General features: G+C 43.1%; 1 protein-coding gene across 3 annotated transcripts in view; it reads right to left on the bottom strand.

The window, feature by feature from the left end:
• SMC1B (structural maintenance of chromosomes 1B) overlaps nt 1–16,693 on the bottom strand; it is a 64,051-nt gene that overhangs the window by 6,136 nt on the left and 41,222 nt on the right. The window contains exons 19-24 of one of the 3 annotated variants that reach the window (XM_073316005.2): nt 16,207–16,239; nt 15,375–15,455; nt 13,356–13,512; nt 12,309–12,463; nt 2,838–2,989; nt 2,523–2,592 (exon numbers count right to left, since the gene is read on the bottom strand). In XM_073316005.2, the coding sequence (XP_073172106.1) occupies nt 2,523–2,592; nt 2,838–2,989; nt 12,309–12,463; nt 13,356–13,512; nt 15,375–15,455; nt 16,207–16,239 (648 nt within the window). Of the gene's footprint in view, nt 1–2,522; nt 2,593–2,837; nt 2,990–12,308; nt 12,464–13,355; nt 13,513–15,374; nt 15,474–16,206; nt 16,240–16,693 lie in introns of all 3 variants that reach the window. The other 2 variants (XM_073315998.2, XM_073316012.2) reach the window with 2 other exon arrangements.

The raw sequence follows: 16,693 nt of genomic DNA, 5'->3' as shown, positions 1-16,693 counted from the left end.
AGCTATACACTTGGTGAACACTCTTGGAGCTGATGAGAGCCCAAGGAGCATCGCTGTGAATTGGCAATGGCGCTGGCCCAATGTGAAACAGAGGAAATGCTGGTGCCCCGGCAATATGGAAGTGCGCATCTTTTAAATTGATGGCAACGTACCAGGCTCCTGGATCCAGGCACGGGATGATGAAGGCCAGGGAGACCATATGAAATTTCAACATTTTGAGAGACCTGTTGAGGCAATGCAGATCTAGAATAGGTCTGAGGCCCCTCTTTGCCTTTGGAATGAGGAAGTAGCAGGAGTAGAATCCTCTTCCTTCCATGCCTCTAGGTGCAGGAGGTTTTTGACCTCCTGAATGAGGAGTTGCTCATGAGAAGGGTCCCTGAAGAGGGACGGGGAAGGGGGATGGAAGGGTTGGTAGCCTACAAACTGCAGGGTATAGCCTGATGAGACAGTGTCAAGCACCCAGTGGTCCAAGGTGATATGGGACCAGGCCGACCGAAAAGGGCAGAGGTCGGGGAATGGATCTGGTGCAATGACTGGGGCATAGTCTTTGGGCACATCCTCAAAATGACTGCTTTTGGCTGCCTTGGTCCTTGGAAGAACCAGGATGGGCAGGTTGACAAGATGACGACCGGTGGCATCGCTTAAAACCCGTCTTTGTCCTTTTTGTAGGAGCCAGATTGAGGGGAACCCCAAGACCTCAATGACTGCAGAGGTGGCAGGGGGGCAAAACAGCTTTTTGGCCTGCTGAGGAGTATGTAGACCCAAGGAACGGCCCAGGAGTCTTTACGACTGTAGAGCCTAGCATTAGTTAACTCCAAGAAGAGCCCGATTCCCTTGAAAGGGAGGTCCTGGAGGGTGGATTGCATCTCCTGGGACAGCCCGGAGGTCTGTAACCAGGAGCTATGCCTCATGGCTATTGCAGAGATGACGACCATCCTGGACGCCAAGTCCGTAGCATCCCAGGCCATCTGGAGGACACCCCGGCTACCGCCTTGCCTTCATCTATTAGAGTGGCGAACTTCTCCGCCCAATCCTGTGGGAGGCTCCTTCAAACTTGCCAATGGAGTCCCACAGGTTGAATCTGTATCTGCCAAGTAGGGCCTGATCATTAGAGACCCTAAACTGGAGGCTTGCTGAACAGATCATGTCGTCAACAATTCACAGATTAATCTCATGTCATACACTTCCATTAAGATCTTCAAGTATTTATTTGTACATTAAAATTACAGTTGTGGCTATATATTCAGCATATTATTATATTTCATCACTATACATCTCAGACCCCTACCATACTCTGGCTCAATGGGTAGAGTAGTAGATTAAAAAAAAAATCTGGAATTTCTTTTTTAATGCAATACAACTGAGATGAGGTATCCACATCACAGAAGAGTAAAAGGGATTAAGTTGGCTAGACAGGTTAATTAACTCCACAAGGGTTCACCTGGAGGTGGAGCTGGGGAGGAAGGAAGGAATGAAAGCAGACTCAGCTGGGGAAGAAGAGGCAGGGTTTTTTGGCCAGACGCAGCTGGGCAGAAAGCAGGTAGCTGGCAATGGAGGGGCAGCTAGAAAGGACTACAGACAGGCTGTATTCACTCCCTGAGTGGAGGGAGTTGGCAGGCTGGCAAACCCAGAGACGGGGGGAAACCAGATATGTGGGAAGTGGCCCAGGGAATAGCAACAGGGCTAAAGGAAGCAGCATGGGGCTGCTATTTGTAGCGTCCCTGGGTCAGGACCTGGAGTAGTGGGTGGGCCTGGGTCCCCCCAACAGCCACTGGGGAGTTTAAACAGGCCCAAGTAAGGGGCTGTACTGGAAATTGTATTTACCCTGGAAGGGGGCTGAACCGAGACTGACCCAGCTGGAAAGCCGGGGTCAGGACTAAAGGGACAGATGCCAGAGCAAGCGCAGGGAGGGCTGCAGAGAGAGAGAGAGAGACCAGGGTACTGGGATAGGCCCTGTTGGACTGTTTAAGGACTGTGTGAACTGAGCCCAAAGACAGGGCTGCAAATAGGCCCTGTTGGACCTTTTACCCCAGAAAGGGACCACTGAGTGACCTAGCCAGAGGGCTGAGTCACAGAAGAGATACTGAGGGTTTTGGAAGAAGAAGAGCTGCAGATCAGAGACAGAGCGACGTCATGCAAACCATGGATGGGTGTGTCACCCTCGAGCTAATCCCGAGAGGAGGCGGCGCCAGACCGGTGGTGAGTGGAGCACCCCATGACAACAACAGTAACTCTAACATACCTGTGTGCATGTGCGGACCAATGGGCACTGCTTACTAAAAATTTCCAGACGGTCCCACAGTGCATGTGTACCCACATGTGGAATACACACAGGAATAATCACTCAAAATATTCTTAAATTTGTCCCTCATGCAGTCTGTTTTGATTTATGCTAATAGAGAATTACTGAACTTTTCTCTTTGTCCCTCCCTAAATTAAACAACTACCCTTCTGCAAAAGAATACCACTATATCATTAGATTATCTGTAAATTAATTTCAGAGAACAGAAGGAATAACTTACTTTGCCAATGTTTGTGTTATCCAGTGCAGCATCCACTTCATCCAAAATAAAGAAAGGGGCAGGGCGGAAACTTAAAAATAAGAGAGAGTCAATTACTTTTATATAGATATACTAATATTTTGCGGTTTTAGCTTGTCCCATAAAATTTTGACCAAGGAATAGTAAGGCCAAGAACAGAACAGGAATGTAAAATACATTTTTAGACATAAATGTTCAAACTGCCTTCTGATAATACTATGCTACATTTGTTCCACACCACTGATGCTCAAAGATTAGTAAAAAGATGGTATTGTAAAATTTATTTCACCATATTACCTGTGTATTGCAAACACAAGAGCCAGTGCGGCCACAGATTTTTCACCTCCTGACAAGTTGTCCATTGGCATAAAGCGTTTTCCAGGAGCCACACAGTTATAGCTAATGCCTTCTAGATATGGTTCCTCAGGGTTCTCGGGACTGAGGAATGCCTGAAACACATGCCCCAATATTTTGTTAATACTGAAACACGTGACATGTTTAGCTTAGGGTTGCTATTGTTTGTATTTTAAAGTTTAAATTTGACATTTTGGCTGATTTGTAGTTAATAACTGTATTTGTATTTAAGAGAGACATTGTTAAAAATGTGGTTCTTGAAAAATCTTGTGAAACCTTTGGGATATGACAGACATCATAATCAAAGAACCACCATTTAAGGCAGACTGTCATCTTAGTCATATTTTCAACACTGTTCCTTATCTTTGTTACCAATATCATTTAAAGACTCACTTAAAAAAAATCTCATTGTACTTTTCATTTTTTTTTTCATTTTACTTGGACAATAAAGTAAATGAAGTAATTTTCATATTTATAGGCTGTTACAAAACGAACAGCACCCGTGCAAAGTGTTAAAAAACAGTTACCTGTCTTTCGTAACTCTTGTTTGGGATGTATTGTTTATGTCCTTTCCATTCTAGGAGTGTGTGTGCCCATGTGCACATTTGTCGGAAATTTTTGCCTTAGTAGTACCCATAGGGTTGGCAGTGGTGCCCTCTGGAATGCTGTGCTCACGCACCGGTATATTAGACGACGCCGGCCCTACGCCCTCTCAGTTCCTTCTTGCTGATAACTCCGACAGAGTAGGAGGAGGGGGGGTAGTAGAATGGACATGAGCAACACATCTTGAAGAACAACCGTTACAAAAAGGTAGGTAACGTTTTTTTCTTCTTCAAGTGCTTGCTCATGTCAATTCCATTCTAGTTGACTCACAAGCAGTATACCACTGAGGTGGGCTCGGAGTTCACTTGCAACACTGCTTTACTGAAGCCAGTATTGTGTTGGGCCTGCTGGGTAAGTGCTGGGTAATGAAACGTAAATATGTGGATGCACGACCAGGTAGCGGCCCTGCCAATATCATGAATAGGAACTTGGGCCAGGAAGGCTGCTGACGAGGCTTGCGTCCTAGTCAAGAGGGCGGTTACAATCGCCAGTGGAGGCACTTTCGCCAGATCATAAGAGAAACAGATGCAGGCGGTGATCCATGATGAAAATCTCTAGGCAGACACTGGAAGACCTTTCATCCTGTCCGCCGCTGCAATGAACAACTGTGTCGACTTATGGAACAACTTAGCCCTTTCAATGTAAAAGGCTATAGCTCTCCTGACATCCAGAGAGCGCAATTTGCACTCCTCTTCTGACTTATGAGGTTTTGGAAAGAACATGGGTAACTATATGTCCTGGCTTGTATGAAACTGCAAAACTACCTTGGGCAGAAAAGCTGGGTGCGGTCACAGCTGGACCTTGTCTTTGTAGAATACCATACAGGGTGGCTCCAAGGTAAGCATCCTAATCTCAGAGACACTGCAGGCAGACATTATTGCCACCAAGAAAGAAGCCTTCCAGGAGAGTAGAAGGATGAAGCAGGAAGCCAAAAGCTCAAAGGGGGGACCCATGAGTCACGATAGCATGAGATTCAGGTCCTAAGGAGGGAATGTGGGGATAGAGTCACTCCAGACCTTTCAAAAAAAGGACCATCATGTCATGAGCGAAGACAGACCTGCCCTGGAACGGAGGATGGAAGGCCAAAATAGCGGCCAAGTGGACCTTAATCGATGAAAGAAATGCAGAAGATAGTCCAACAATGACTGCAGCAGGGCCTGCTCGGGGTGGATACCCTGGTCCAAACTCCAGAACCTTTTCCGTTTGGCCAGGTAGGTCACCCTGGTGGAGGGCTTTCTGCTACCCAACAGGACCTGCTGGATAATGGACTGAGTACTCCTGTTCTGCATTCAACGATGTAGCAGCCAGGCTGTCAGATTCAGCGCTGCAAAGTTCGGGTGTAGAAGATTCCCGTGGTTCTGGGACAGCAGATCTGGCCAGAGAGGCAGCTGCAGCAGGGTGGCCACTGAAAGGTCCAACAGCATGCCGAACCCGTGCAGGCAAGACCAAGCTGAGGCTATCAGAATTACCTTCACTTTGTCCTGTTTGATCTTCATGAAGACTCTGTGGATTAAGGGCACTGGTGGGAAGGCATACATCAGAGCCCCCTGACCACTAGAGCAAAGAGATGTCTGGCAGGGAGCCTATGTTGATCCCCTGAGTTGAGCAGAACACATGGCACTTCATGCTCTGTCAGGACACAAACAAGTCCACCACTGGGGGGGGTGGGAGGAGAAGAGGGGTCCCCACCTTTGGAAGATCACTCCATCCAGAGGTGGTCAGTGTGATCACTTGTGGCAAGAAGAGAAGGACCTGCTGAGGTGATCTGCTAACATGTTTCTGGCCCTGGGAAGGGGCACAGCCACAAGATGAATGGCATGCTGCACACAGAAGTCCCACAAATGGAGAGCTTGTTGGCAGAGGGCTGACAATTGGGCTCTGCCTTGCTTGTTGATGTAAAACACGGCGGTGTTGTCTGTCAGGATTTGTACCACCTTGCCCTTCTGGCAGGGTAGGAAAGAATTGTAGTGTGTAGCCCAGAGATACAATGCCAAACACCCAGCGGTCTGAGGTAACTCGCAACCAGACTGACCGGAAGGGATGTAGGTGGTTGCGCTCCTTTTGAGTTCTAGGACAAAAATTCTTGCAAATACGACACTTGTCCTTTACATGCAACTCCCTCAAGCACCTTAGGCAGCTGCTATGTGGGTTGCTAATGGGCCAAGGTCTGTTGCAGGCAGAACAAGGCTTAAAACCTGGAGACAGGTGCATGCACCGCCTGGGGCTAAGACACCACTGGAACTCTAATTCACTAACACTACTTAACACCTACTTACTGACTAACTACTGTAAACAAACTATGTACAAGGCAAACAAAGGATGAGAGATAAAGAGACTCTGGGGACAAATTGGAATTGATCATATTCTTCTTAATAGAAGGAGAAGGATACTACCATAAGCAAGGTTTCTGTGCACATGAGCTCTAGTATACAAAGCACATAAAAGGAGAGAGATTCCTTCAAAATATGACACCAGTCTACAAATAGATGTAGCACAATACTAATTCTAGCAATTAAATCGAACAGACTGGGCTAACCTTTCCTACTCAGCATAAGATGACAGATAGCAAAATAAATACTAAAATGGGATGTCCCTTTTAATAACTCCTTGAAAACCATATAAAATAACAGCTTCTATCCTTAAGTTAGTGAAAACTAATTTGTGAATAAGTTGCAGGGACCATAGGGTTTTGACAAAACTTCCCATTAGTGTCGTAGCTCTATTAGAAGAAAGGTGTTATATACTTTCATCTAAAGAAATTTCTGGTATAAGACTGGTTTCAGAGTAGCAGCCGCGGTGACAGAGATGATATCCAATCCAGTCTGGTGGCATAAAACTCCAAGGTTCCAGGAGTACTCTATCCCAGAATATGAATGTTTGACGTATATAAAGGGATGTGTTATGTGGCACAAGCAGTGCTACAACTGTTGCCCACTCAGTCTGCCCCCTCCCCCCCACCAAATTTAAATAACCTGAAATGAAACTGACTGAATTTTACAAATATAAATAACATACTGATCTCATAGTTTAGCTATTTCTTTCATACTAAAACCATGAAGTCTCTGGCTCTGACTGCTCCATTCTCCTATTGAAGATAAATGTTAGGCTTCTGTCTTAAATTTTTGTCTCTTGCCTGTACACTCTTCTTCTCAGGGCATCAGAATGTCTTATCTTCAGCTGCTCCTCACTGCTCAACACCAGATACTTGCCTCACATCCCTGCTTTAGGCATTTTAGAGGCCTCCAGGCTTAGCTGACTTCCTTGGAGATGGAGAAGGCTTTTGACAGAACTGAATACAGATATTTTCCAGAGGTTTGTCACAAATTTTACTTTAGCAGTAACTTCCTCAAACTGGGAGAATTCATGGTTGCTTACCTGAAAAGTTTCCCTTCTTTGAAGGGAAAGAGCCAAAGATTGGCAATGGGTCATTGCCTGTCTGTACCTACAGGGGGCAGAAACAAAGCTAGGTGGACAGCTGACGAGGGACTTGTCCCCACCTTCAGTAGACAATCTCAGTTTCAAGATGCTTCCATAGCTAGGTCCTGTGGACTAGGAAATTAAAAAACCAAATCTCTCATCTTGCAAAAAATATTCAACAAGAGAACATTACGAATAACAAGAAAATTTTAACTACTGCAGAAAACTGTAAGCATGAGTTAAAACAGGCTGGCCTTTTTCAGGGAGGGCCAGATCTGTTTGAAGAAGGGAAAATTTTCAGGTAAGCTGCCACAAAATTTTCCCATTCTCTTTCAGGGATAGGTCCACAGATCCTCAGTGTGGGATATTCTTAGCAATGACAAAAATTCCTAGGGAGAGAACAAAATATCAGAGAAAGGATTCCCTTACCCAAAGGAATCACCACAGCATGCAAGACCCACCTGTCAAAGGCTGCATCATCTGAAGAGGAGTATCCATCTTGTAAAACTTAGTCAATGTTTAACCAAGTTGCAGTTTTACAGATTTCAATGCCCCTTCTCTGCCCACGTACTGAGTGAGCTCTGGTGCCCACTGTTGGATGGATGCCCTTGATATGCAAGGCCCTGATAGACAGTAGATGAGCCTCTGCCCACTGCAGCAATGATACTGTTCCTTTTGTAGATCCCTTAACCTAAGTCCTCTCCCCTTCCACTCAATGGTTTATGTATGCCATCACTGACATTGTCCGCCATTACCAGAAGACCACCATTCGGTAATGCTGGGGCGTTGCTGAACAGCATACTTTATTGCCCTTGTCTCTAGAAAATGTACGCTCTTCTTTTGTTCCAAGAAGAACCATGTCCCTACAGCCACCGACTTCTCAGAGAATGCTCCCCATCCTTCCAGACTGACATTTATTGTTATGAAAGATCTCTCTGGCTCTGCCATGGCCAACCTTCCTGGAATCAATCTGGGCTCATCCACCAATCCTGGGATTTCAATACGAGTGATAGAATGCTCACTTTCTGAGATGGAAAAGTCAGAAAACAGCAAGGAAGGGACAGTAGGAAACTCTGGAGAATCCTCACATTCATTCTTGCCCCTGGCACTATTCCTACAAAACTCATTATGACATGATCATCCCTAGAACACTCATTAGGGTGCCTAGGATGCCCTCAAAAGGGTAACTGCTGATCTGATCTTGCCCTGTATTTTGGCTGACAAAGATCTGATGGGCCTCTGAGTCTATCAACACTCCAGGATGAATGAGGCACTGAGATGGCTGAAGATGACTCTTTCCAAAATTTACTATAATCCATGCTGTTGCAACGTTTGGACTGCTACTTGAGTGGATCTCTCTTTGGACAGGATTCTGATTAGAAAGTTGTCTAGTAAAGAGTGTATTTGTATCCCCGTTTGCCTGAGAATAGCAACCAGAACACTGAGGACTTCTGTGAATGCTTGAGGCGCAGATAACAATACAAAAGGCAGCACTTTGTATTGAAAATTATCAGTCCCATAAGTGAATCACAGAAATCTCCTGTGCACCTGGTGAACTGGCATGTGAAGATAGGTCTCTTTCAAATTGACTGATGTGAGGTAATCCCTCTGGCAGATGGTCACCATTATGGACTTAAAGATCTCCAGACTGAATCTGGTCTCCAATACTTCTCTGTCCTCCCCAGACTTCTTGGGTACCAGAAACAAAAACTGAGTAGTGGCCAGAGAACATCTCTGCCTTGGGAACTCTCTCTACTACACAGATTCCCGAAAGATAATATACTAAAGACTACAGATCACACCTATTTCGCAGATTTGAAGATACTGGAGAAGAGAGAAAATGATTCTTCAGAGTCTTTCAAAATTCTATGATGTACTCCTGTCAAACCACATTCAGCACCCATCTGTCCAATGTGGAGACAGACCATTGGTTCTTGAATTTTTAACAGTCCTCCCCTTAGGTGCTGTTCGTCAGAACTCTCCTGACTGTAGTCATGGATTGTTTCTAGTGTTGGAAACACTGCAGGAAGACTGGTCTCTCTCCTTTCCAGGCTTAGACTTGTTCTATTTGCTTTTGTTGTAGTCTTGCCTTCCATACTTAGAGGAACAGCCAAAAAAAGAATATTTAGACATGAAATAAAGCCAGCTATCCCTTTTCCCAGATTTGGAGTTGAGAGTTTTGTAACGTATTTTTTGATTTATCTGAAGAATCCAGTACCACTTTGTTTAATGGCTCCTCAAATAACCAACCTTCTGAATATTTTGAAGCTGCTAATGTGATTTTGACTTGTCTGTCGCCCTTCCAGAATCTTAAACAGAGGTGCCACATTGGAGGCCATAGCATGTGCTGAAAACCTCAGAAGCACCCCTGGTTACATCAGCTATGAATGCTGAAGGCACTAAGATGTTCATTAACTCTGAACCTAACTGAAGTGATTTCTTAGCAGTTAGCACCCCTGACTGCCAAACTGTCTGTCTAGGTGAGTACTGCTCTTGCAAAACATGGTGCTGCAGCAGAAGCTCTCAGAGAGGAAGATGCAGCCTCATTAGGGCACAGTGATATTTCCATTCTGCAGTCATTGGGTTCTTTTGGGGAAAAAAAGTCCCTCTCCTTTGGGATAGCAATGTCTTTGACTAGTTTCAGTAAACTGCTCTGTCCACTGTGGGAAGAGACACAATCTGCTTTTTTGCTATGGTGCATGCTATAGAATATTTTTTTGCATGCCTGGACAATCTCACAGACTTTGCTGGTGCTTCCCATTCAGCCTTAATTACTTTCCCCCAAAAGACACGAAGGGGAACGGGTGGTTCAGATTTTGAACAAGTTGGGGAAAAAACTTTTGTAATTTCTGTACTAGTCGTCTCTTCTTCCACCACCATTTTTTTCTCACTAGCTCATCCAACTCAAATAATTCAGTTGGCAAAAGATCCTCTTGCTTCACTTCATCCTGCAGCAAAGACTCTGAGACTGAATTAACCTTCCTCCTGTGAAGGTGATCCTTGACTTCTTTATTTCTCTCTTGGACTTAGGTTGGATTTTCTACCGGGGGGGAGGGCAATGCTCATAATGAAAATGAAATGGAGGAGGAAGATGAAAAAGAACCAGATGTAAATAGTTTATATTCCTTTTACCATGCTTTTTCTTTCCACATTTAAAATCTTGTGAAGAGCCATTAGCTCTGGCACTCTCTGGTGATCAGTCAGAGGAACTGCTGTCCATAGAAAAACAGGCCAGTATTCTCCTAAGTTTGAGGTGATTTCTTGAACCCCTTTCTCCTTTAATTTTTACTCCTTAGGGGAGGTGAGACTAGGAACCTGAGTCAGATGAAGAGACCTGCAAAACTCTTCCATTAACAGGCATCTCTTTTATCTTTTGAGTGTGAACAGAATCCCTGTAAGGGACACTGCAGCCATTTCCTGGGGCTTACAAGATGGCAGCCTCTACAGTAAAGGCATTTTTCATGCCAAATCCAAGAGCTCTGTAGCCTAAGAGGGAATTTCTTCCTGAGGGAGATTCCTTTCTTCTCCTCTCCATGCAGAATTCCGGACTTCCCTTAGGGCTAAGGAAAGGAGACCTGACAGGAGGGGATAGGGGTGGGACTGATGAGACCTGCACCGTGGGATGGCATACATGCAAATGGCCTTTTCAGCCACTCCATGCTCTGCCAATGGTAGATTCAGCTGGTCCTGCTTATGGCTTCCCTGTGCCAGGCTGCTGACCTGATGTAACTGCCTTTGGTTACTGACAGGCTCTCTTAATTTTTGTTTCATCTTTCAAGACATTTGCAGCCTGGCTGTCAGACTCCCTGCTGGTGGGGAACTCTCGAGGAACCAGCTCCTGGATCAGGATAAGGCAGACAAAGCAAAGCCTTTCCGACTTCATCCGATGAAGTGAGCTGTAGCTCACAAAAGCTCATGCTCAAATAAACTGGTTAGTCTCTAAGGTGCCACAAGTACTCCTTTTCTTTTTGCGAATACAGACTAACATGGCTGTTACTCTGAAACTTACCAGGTAAAGTAGCTCTCTCACCAGTGTTACTTGTTTATAATAATTATGTTTCCCCTAAACTTGGCCGGCCCAGCTAAATTATGAAGGTATGCAGGAATTAAACACATTTCTTATGTTTTAGTTCATCACCAATCTCTGCCATACCTCTAATCTGTCTTGCACTAATTTTTTTTTAAAACAAATGACGGAGTAAAATCTTGCTAAATGGCTATAACATTTCTTTAAAAACAGCCATACAGGAGACTGTATAAATTAAGTCAGAGGCTACATATCATTCCAACTCACTCTCTATAGTACATCTGTTGTTGGGTCTAGCCCACTATGTTTAAAATACAAGTAAGGGACTGCTAACTGCTATGCTGCTGGTATAAATTTGCACAGAGGTTAACACTGCTGAGTGATCTCAACTTTAACTCCCTGGCCTCCTTCAGTAAGAAAGGGTATGAACTTGGGTTTTAGGAGGCCAGAAAAGATATCTTGTATGTTGGGCACAAGAAGATATATCTGTTATCGCTGCGAAGATCTATGTTGTTAGATCTCCTGTATACAATTCAATTCTCACGCTCTTTCTGAGGGAGAATAAGTGTGGGAAATGTGTCTGTGGTATGAAGCAAAACTTGAACTCATCTGCAGAAATACTTAAAAATTTGCTGAACTTGATATGCACAAATTGTGTCTGAGATTTCCTATAATTTACTTTGAAAGACTGGTAATATTTTTCTTTTAGAAGTTTCAGAAGTACATGCTAGATGACTGATGAGGAGTTAATACAGAGGAGCAATTGTTATAAAGAACTATAGAACTAATTATACTGATATGAACTGGGTATATGTAAGAGTGGTTCCCCCCCACATTTATTTAGAGAAGTGTAGGGAGTGTTAAAACAAAAATGCTAGGGTTCAGATATCTAAAATAGTCTTGTTAACTGGTTATATGGATATCTGAATGTTCTGGATGTTTGCTATACCCACCATTAGATCTGTGAACCAATAGTATTTCCTTTAAAAACCAAAAGTAATGAATATACTTTATGCATCCTTCGTGATATTAAAATCAAATAAACTCCCAAAAGAGTGAACGCATTATCCATCCCTCTCTTGCACAAAAGAAAGCTGTAGGTAACTGCAGACTGGTAGATACTATCTTTTCTTCACTTCATATAATTGTGATTCTCCTAATGATCTTTGTCTTCTAGTCCGTTTGCATAAATTTCATGTCCAAGACTGAAACCATAACCTATCTTTGGAGAGTTTAAAAAAAATAAAAGTGAATGAATTCTACTGTTCTAGTTAATGAAACTTTCAGTATTATAATTCCAATTATCAACTGAGGGAAAGTAAGCTAGTACACTTTTTTTAAACCAAGTACTTGAAAACATTACACACCTGAGCACAACTGTTTCTGCAGAGTTTCTTGTAGATCTGATCGATAGCTACTGAGACATGCTCAAAACACTGGCTGAAACGCTCGTATCTTCTTTTTTTCATCTGTTCAAATTCTTGCCTACATATCCTGGCTTCCCTTCTGCTGGCCTCAAAAGCTATGAAAGAATAATTGAACTTCAGCTTTGCAGGAAGTGCACAATAATAAACTTATAATTAGTTTAATTCTCTTAGTAATCCATATCTTAGCTAATAAGCATTTTACTAGAGAAATCTGTATTGCAACATAAACGGAAAACAGCTTCAGTGTATATATGAGCAACATGGCAATGTCTTAAGTTTGCTCCCAGCGCTCAGCTACTGAGACTGAAAACCTAGAAAATTGTTTGGATGTTTCCAGTTTTCCCTACACAAGACCAGACTGATGTGTGAAGAGATGGAGCTCTGCCTGAGCACAGGTTGTTCACAGTTGTATATTTAGATTGGATAAACTCTATAGCAGTTTATAAGTCTATATTTGGGTGTGGCAGTGGAATTCCTTGCACTCTCAGTAATGTGCTACTTACAGCACGCCACTAATTTTGCAGTAATGTTTGTGTTTTGAGCTCCAGAAAAGATATGGTAACTGATACATGGATTGCTTCTTCTAAGGAAATTAGCAGAAAATTCTTAGCAAATCAGTCATCTCTGAAATGTAATAAAACCTCTTATCAAGGAATATACTATATCTTGCTTACAAAGGTATTTTTGGTGAAGATACAAACAGAATTAATGATGGAACACAAAATTTTAAAGAAATAATTTGGAATAAGATGCAACATTTTATAAATAAGATTATTAATATGAAATGGCAGTATAAAAGTGTAACTAAGGAAAAACACAGGGCCTCTAGTAGTAAGTCTCTGATACAAACACAAAGGAAATACTCAAATATGTGAAAGGAGTAAAAAATAAAAAAAAATAAAAAATAGGACCGGTTTCAGCATAAGGATTATGCAGGATGGAAAATTTTCACAGAAATGGTTACTAATAAGGAAGATTCAGTGTTACCATCTACTGATTCCTGGAACTTGTCCTTAGCCGTCTGCAATTTCTCTAATGCTCTTAGGTTTGGTGCAGCTGTTTTGAATAAAACGTTTTCTTTGGATACTATTTGCTGCTGCAGTCGTGTCAGATGAGCCTCAATCTCTTTATCAGACTGTAGGTCCTAAGTAGAAGACAAAAAGCCATAAAAGGGGATTACTTGCGAAGAGAATCAGCAGGCTCCCAGACAAGAGGGCCCTATACAAACTGGTTCACCACAGATGGAAATATACCACGTGTCCCTTACATCAGGACACAGTAAGCAGAAACAGCAGCCGAACAAACCTTGGCAATAGTCAGGAATAAACATTTTTTTTTAAATGCCCAAGATAATTTAAACTGAAATAAAATGGACAAGAAGCATGGTCAAAGGCCTCTGCCTTGAGAAAACCTTTTAAATCAATTCCATCTGGCAGCATGACACCTCCTAGCAGAGAGGTCTGGTCTCTTAATATTCTGCCTTGAACTCCTTAGACAGGCCACGACATCCAATCATATAAGGCTTAAACCAAACAGTTCTGTTGTTATGTGAAGCAACTTGAGCTCTGGGTGACATTCCCTGCAATTCTGCTGGAGAAGAAGAATTTCTGATACTGTAAAAGTGTTTTCCTTAGCTCTATTTGAAGAGCTAGGTAGGATCTTTAGCCCTCAGAACCAATTTTGATTGTTCCTGAGTATCTTTATAAAAGACCTTTACAAAACGATGACCAACTCCTTCGAGCCTGGTATTCTGAAGCAGGATTAGCAGCCACATTGCTTGTGTAAGGGGAGAATTTTTTAGGAAAAGCTCTTCCAGACTCACTACTACAGCTTCTTGCAGTAGCAAGTTGTGAAAAAGATTTTTGGTCCTTTGGGGCAAGGTCTTGCAGGTATTGCAGATTGGCCTGAGCACATTTCCCTGAGATATAAAACACCCTTTTTGTGCCGTTGTACAGTAGGGAATATAGAGGGACAAGAAAAGTATCTTAACTCTTATCAACAGATTGGTCATCTTGAACAAGAACATAAAAAAAGATTGAGTGCATAATACACTCAACGATCTAAGCCACTCCACTTAACTATTTACAACTCTTTCATGAAAACTAACATGACGGAGAAAGGGAAAGACTGGTTCTGCAACCTCTCCAGAAGATGAACAGATGATCCAAAGGATTCTTACAGAAGACAGGGTATTTATATCCTTGGTCTACAGCTATGGCTCTCAACCTTACCAGACTACTGTACCCCTTTCAGGAGTCTGATTTGTCTTGCGTACCCCCAAGTTTCACCTCACTTAAAAGCTACTTGGCTTACAAAATCAGACATAAAAATACACAAGTGTCACAGTATGCTATTAGTGAAAAATTGCTTACTTTCTCATTTTTGCCATATAATTATAAATCAATTGGAATATAAAATATTGTACCTACATTTCAGTGTATAGTATACAGAGCGGTATAAACAAGTCATTGTCTGTATGAAATTATAGTTTGTACTGACTTCGCTAGTGCTTTTTATATAGCCTATTGTAAATCTAGGCAAATATCTGGATGAGGTACCCCCTGAAAGACCTTTGCGTACCGCCAGGGGTACGTGTACCCCCGTTGAGAACCACTGGTCTATGGAATGCAAGGCTCCGGGAAACTGATACAAGGCCCTTATCTGCCAAACACTATTCTTGAAAGTTCTGTGGCCAGGTATGTGACTTCTGTTGCAGGGCCCCATGAATGTAACAGTATGAAGGAAAATTGGAATTTCTGTTCCTCCTCCATTAGATTTGCACTTAACTTTAAATTATAGCATGCACTTTTTGTAAAGTGGAATATTCTGATCGATAAAATGCACATATACTAATGCTAAAAAGTCACGATGTCTAACAGGAAATGGCCGCTATCAAATCTCAAGCTTACTAGTTTTCAGTCAAAACATTTGTTTAAGATTATGCTGAAGAATGCATGAAAGCGTCATTATATAGTACTATAAAGTAAATAAAACAAATGGCTTCACCGTTAGATCATCTGTTAGACTGCTGTAGTCTATCTGAATTGCTCTCTCTCTTTCATAGATATCTGCAGTAGCCTCAGTGCTCTCTGCTTCAGTTCCCAGCTGTAACACAGATGAAGGGCTTTTAAGTTCAGAAATATAGTGATCTTCTTAGTTTTTAAAAAGAACAAAGTCTACATGACATGGAATGAGGGAGAAAAATGGAGCAACTTTTCCTTTCCTAATTTAATACACTTTTGTAATCAAACATTATGGTTTACTAGTTGATTAGAAGGAGGTATTAATAGTCGAAAATGCTGTCTTTCTATGAAGTTTGAAGAATCCAGCACGTGCAGTTGTGGGGTTAACATGAAAGCAGAAGTGGATTTGTCCAGAGTGCACTTAAAATGGACTAACTCCATTTCTGGTCTGTCAGAATGGGCTTTCCAGGGAGTTTTAAAATCCCCCTTCAAGAAAGGCTCCCAGGGACATCAGTCAACAGAAAACACCCCTTCTAGTCAATTGTCCTTAGAAAAAAAAAAAACCACTCTTTCTTTTTAGGCTGCTGGGCAAGGAGCACAAGCAGACTGCCTCCTACTCATTGCAAGCCTGGGTCAACAATTACCGACTTCAGCTGTGTCCCAGTCCTCACATGCTGCTTCCATCTTCCTCATTGTCAATACCCCATTACTTTCCCTCCCATATTCCACACATCAGTGACACATTACTACGTCCCCTCAAAGTTATCCACCTTGTTCCTACTCCATGACAGCCACAGCCCCCTCTCACCATATGCCATCTCCTTTCCGCCAATGTAGTCATTCCATGAGTACCCTCCAAACCCCTTTCTCTCCACTGAATGCCCCTGTCCCCTTGTTCTTCCTTCCTCCTCTCCCACCCATTTCTACCTATCCTCACCCAGAGGAGCTTTCCCAAGACTGGATCCAGGGAGCTTCCTTGCAAATTTCCTTCCTCCCTTTCACTCTCTCTCCTGAGAAAAAGGTAAAGACTTTTTACTCTTCACAGCAGTTGGGGGGAGGGGGAAGGGCAGAGGCAATCCTGCTGACACAGCCACCTGGCAGGTAGAGGGACAGTTTGCCCTGGGGCACCTGTTTCGGGGGGGAAGGGGAGGAAACAGAGTAGCTTTGCAACCTGGCACGGAGTCTCACCGTCACTTGGTTTGGAGGCCCTCTCAAACAGAGAGCGGAAGCTGCCACTGCAGGGTGAGCTTGCCCTCCAACCCCCTGACCAGTCTCCCCCCAGTGGTGATTTTTTTTGGAAGGGTGGAGGGCCCCGAGTTTCAGATTTTGCCCTAGACTCCCAAAATCCTCTGAGTGGCCCTG

Source organism: Lepidochelys kempii, chromosome 1 (assembly GCF_965140285.1).
Source record: "Lepidochelys kempii isolate rLepKem1 chromosome 1, rLepKem1.hap1, whole genome shotgun sequence".
NCBI classification, from domain to species: Eukaryota; Metazoa; Chordata; order Testudines; family Cheloniidae; genus Lepidochelys; species Lepidochelys kempii.
Note: the sequence above shows the minus strand (reverse complement) of the source record. Positions and strands in the feature narration are given on the sequence as shown.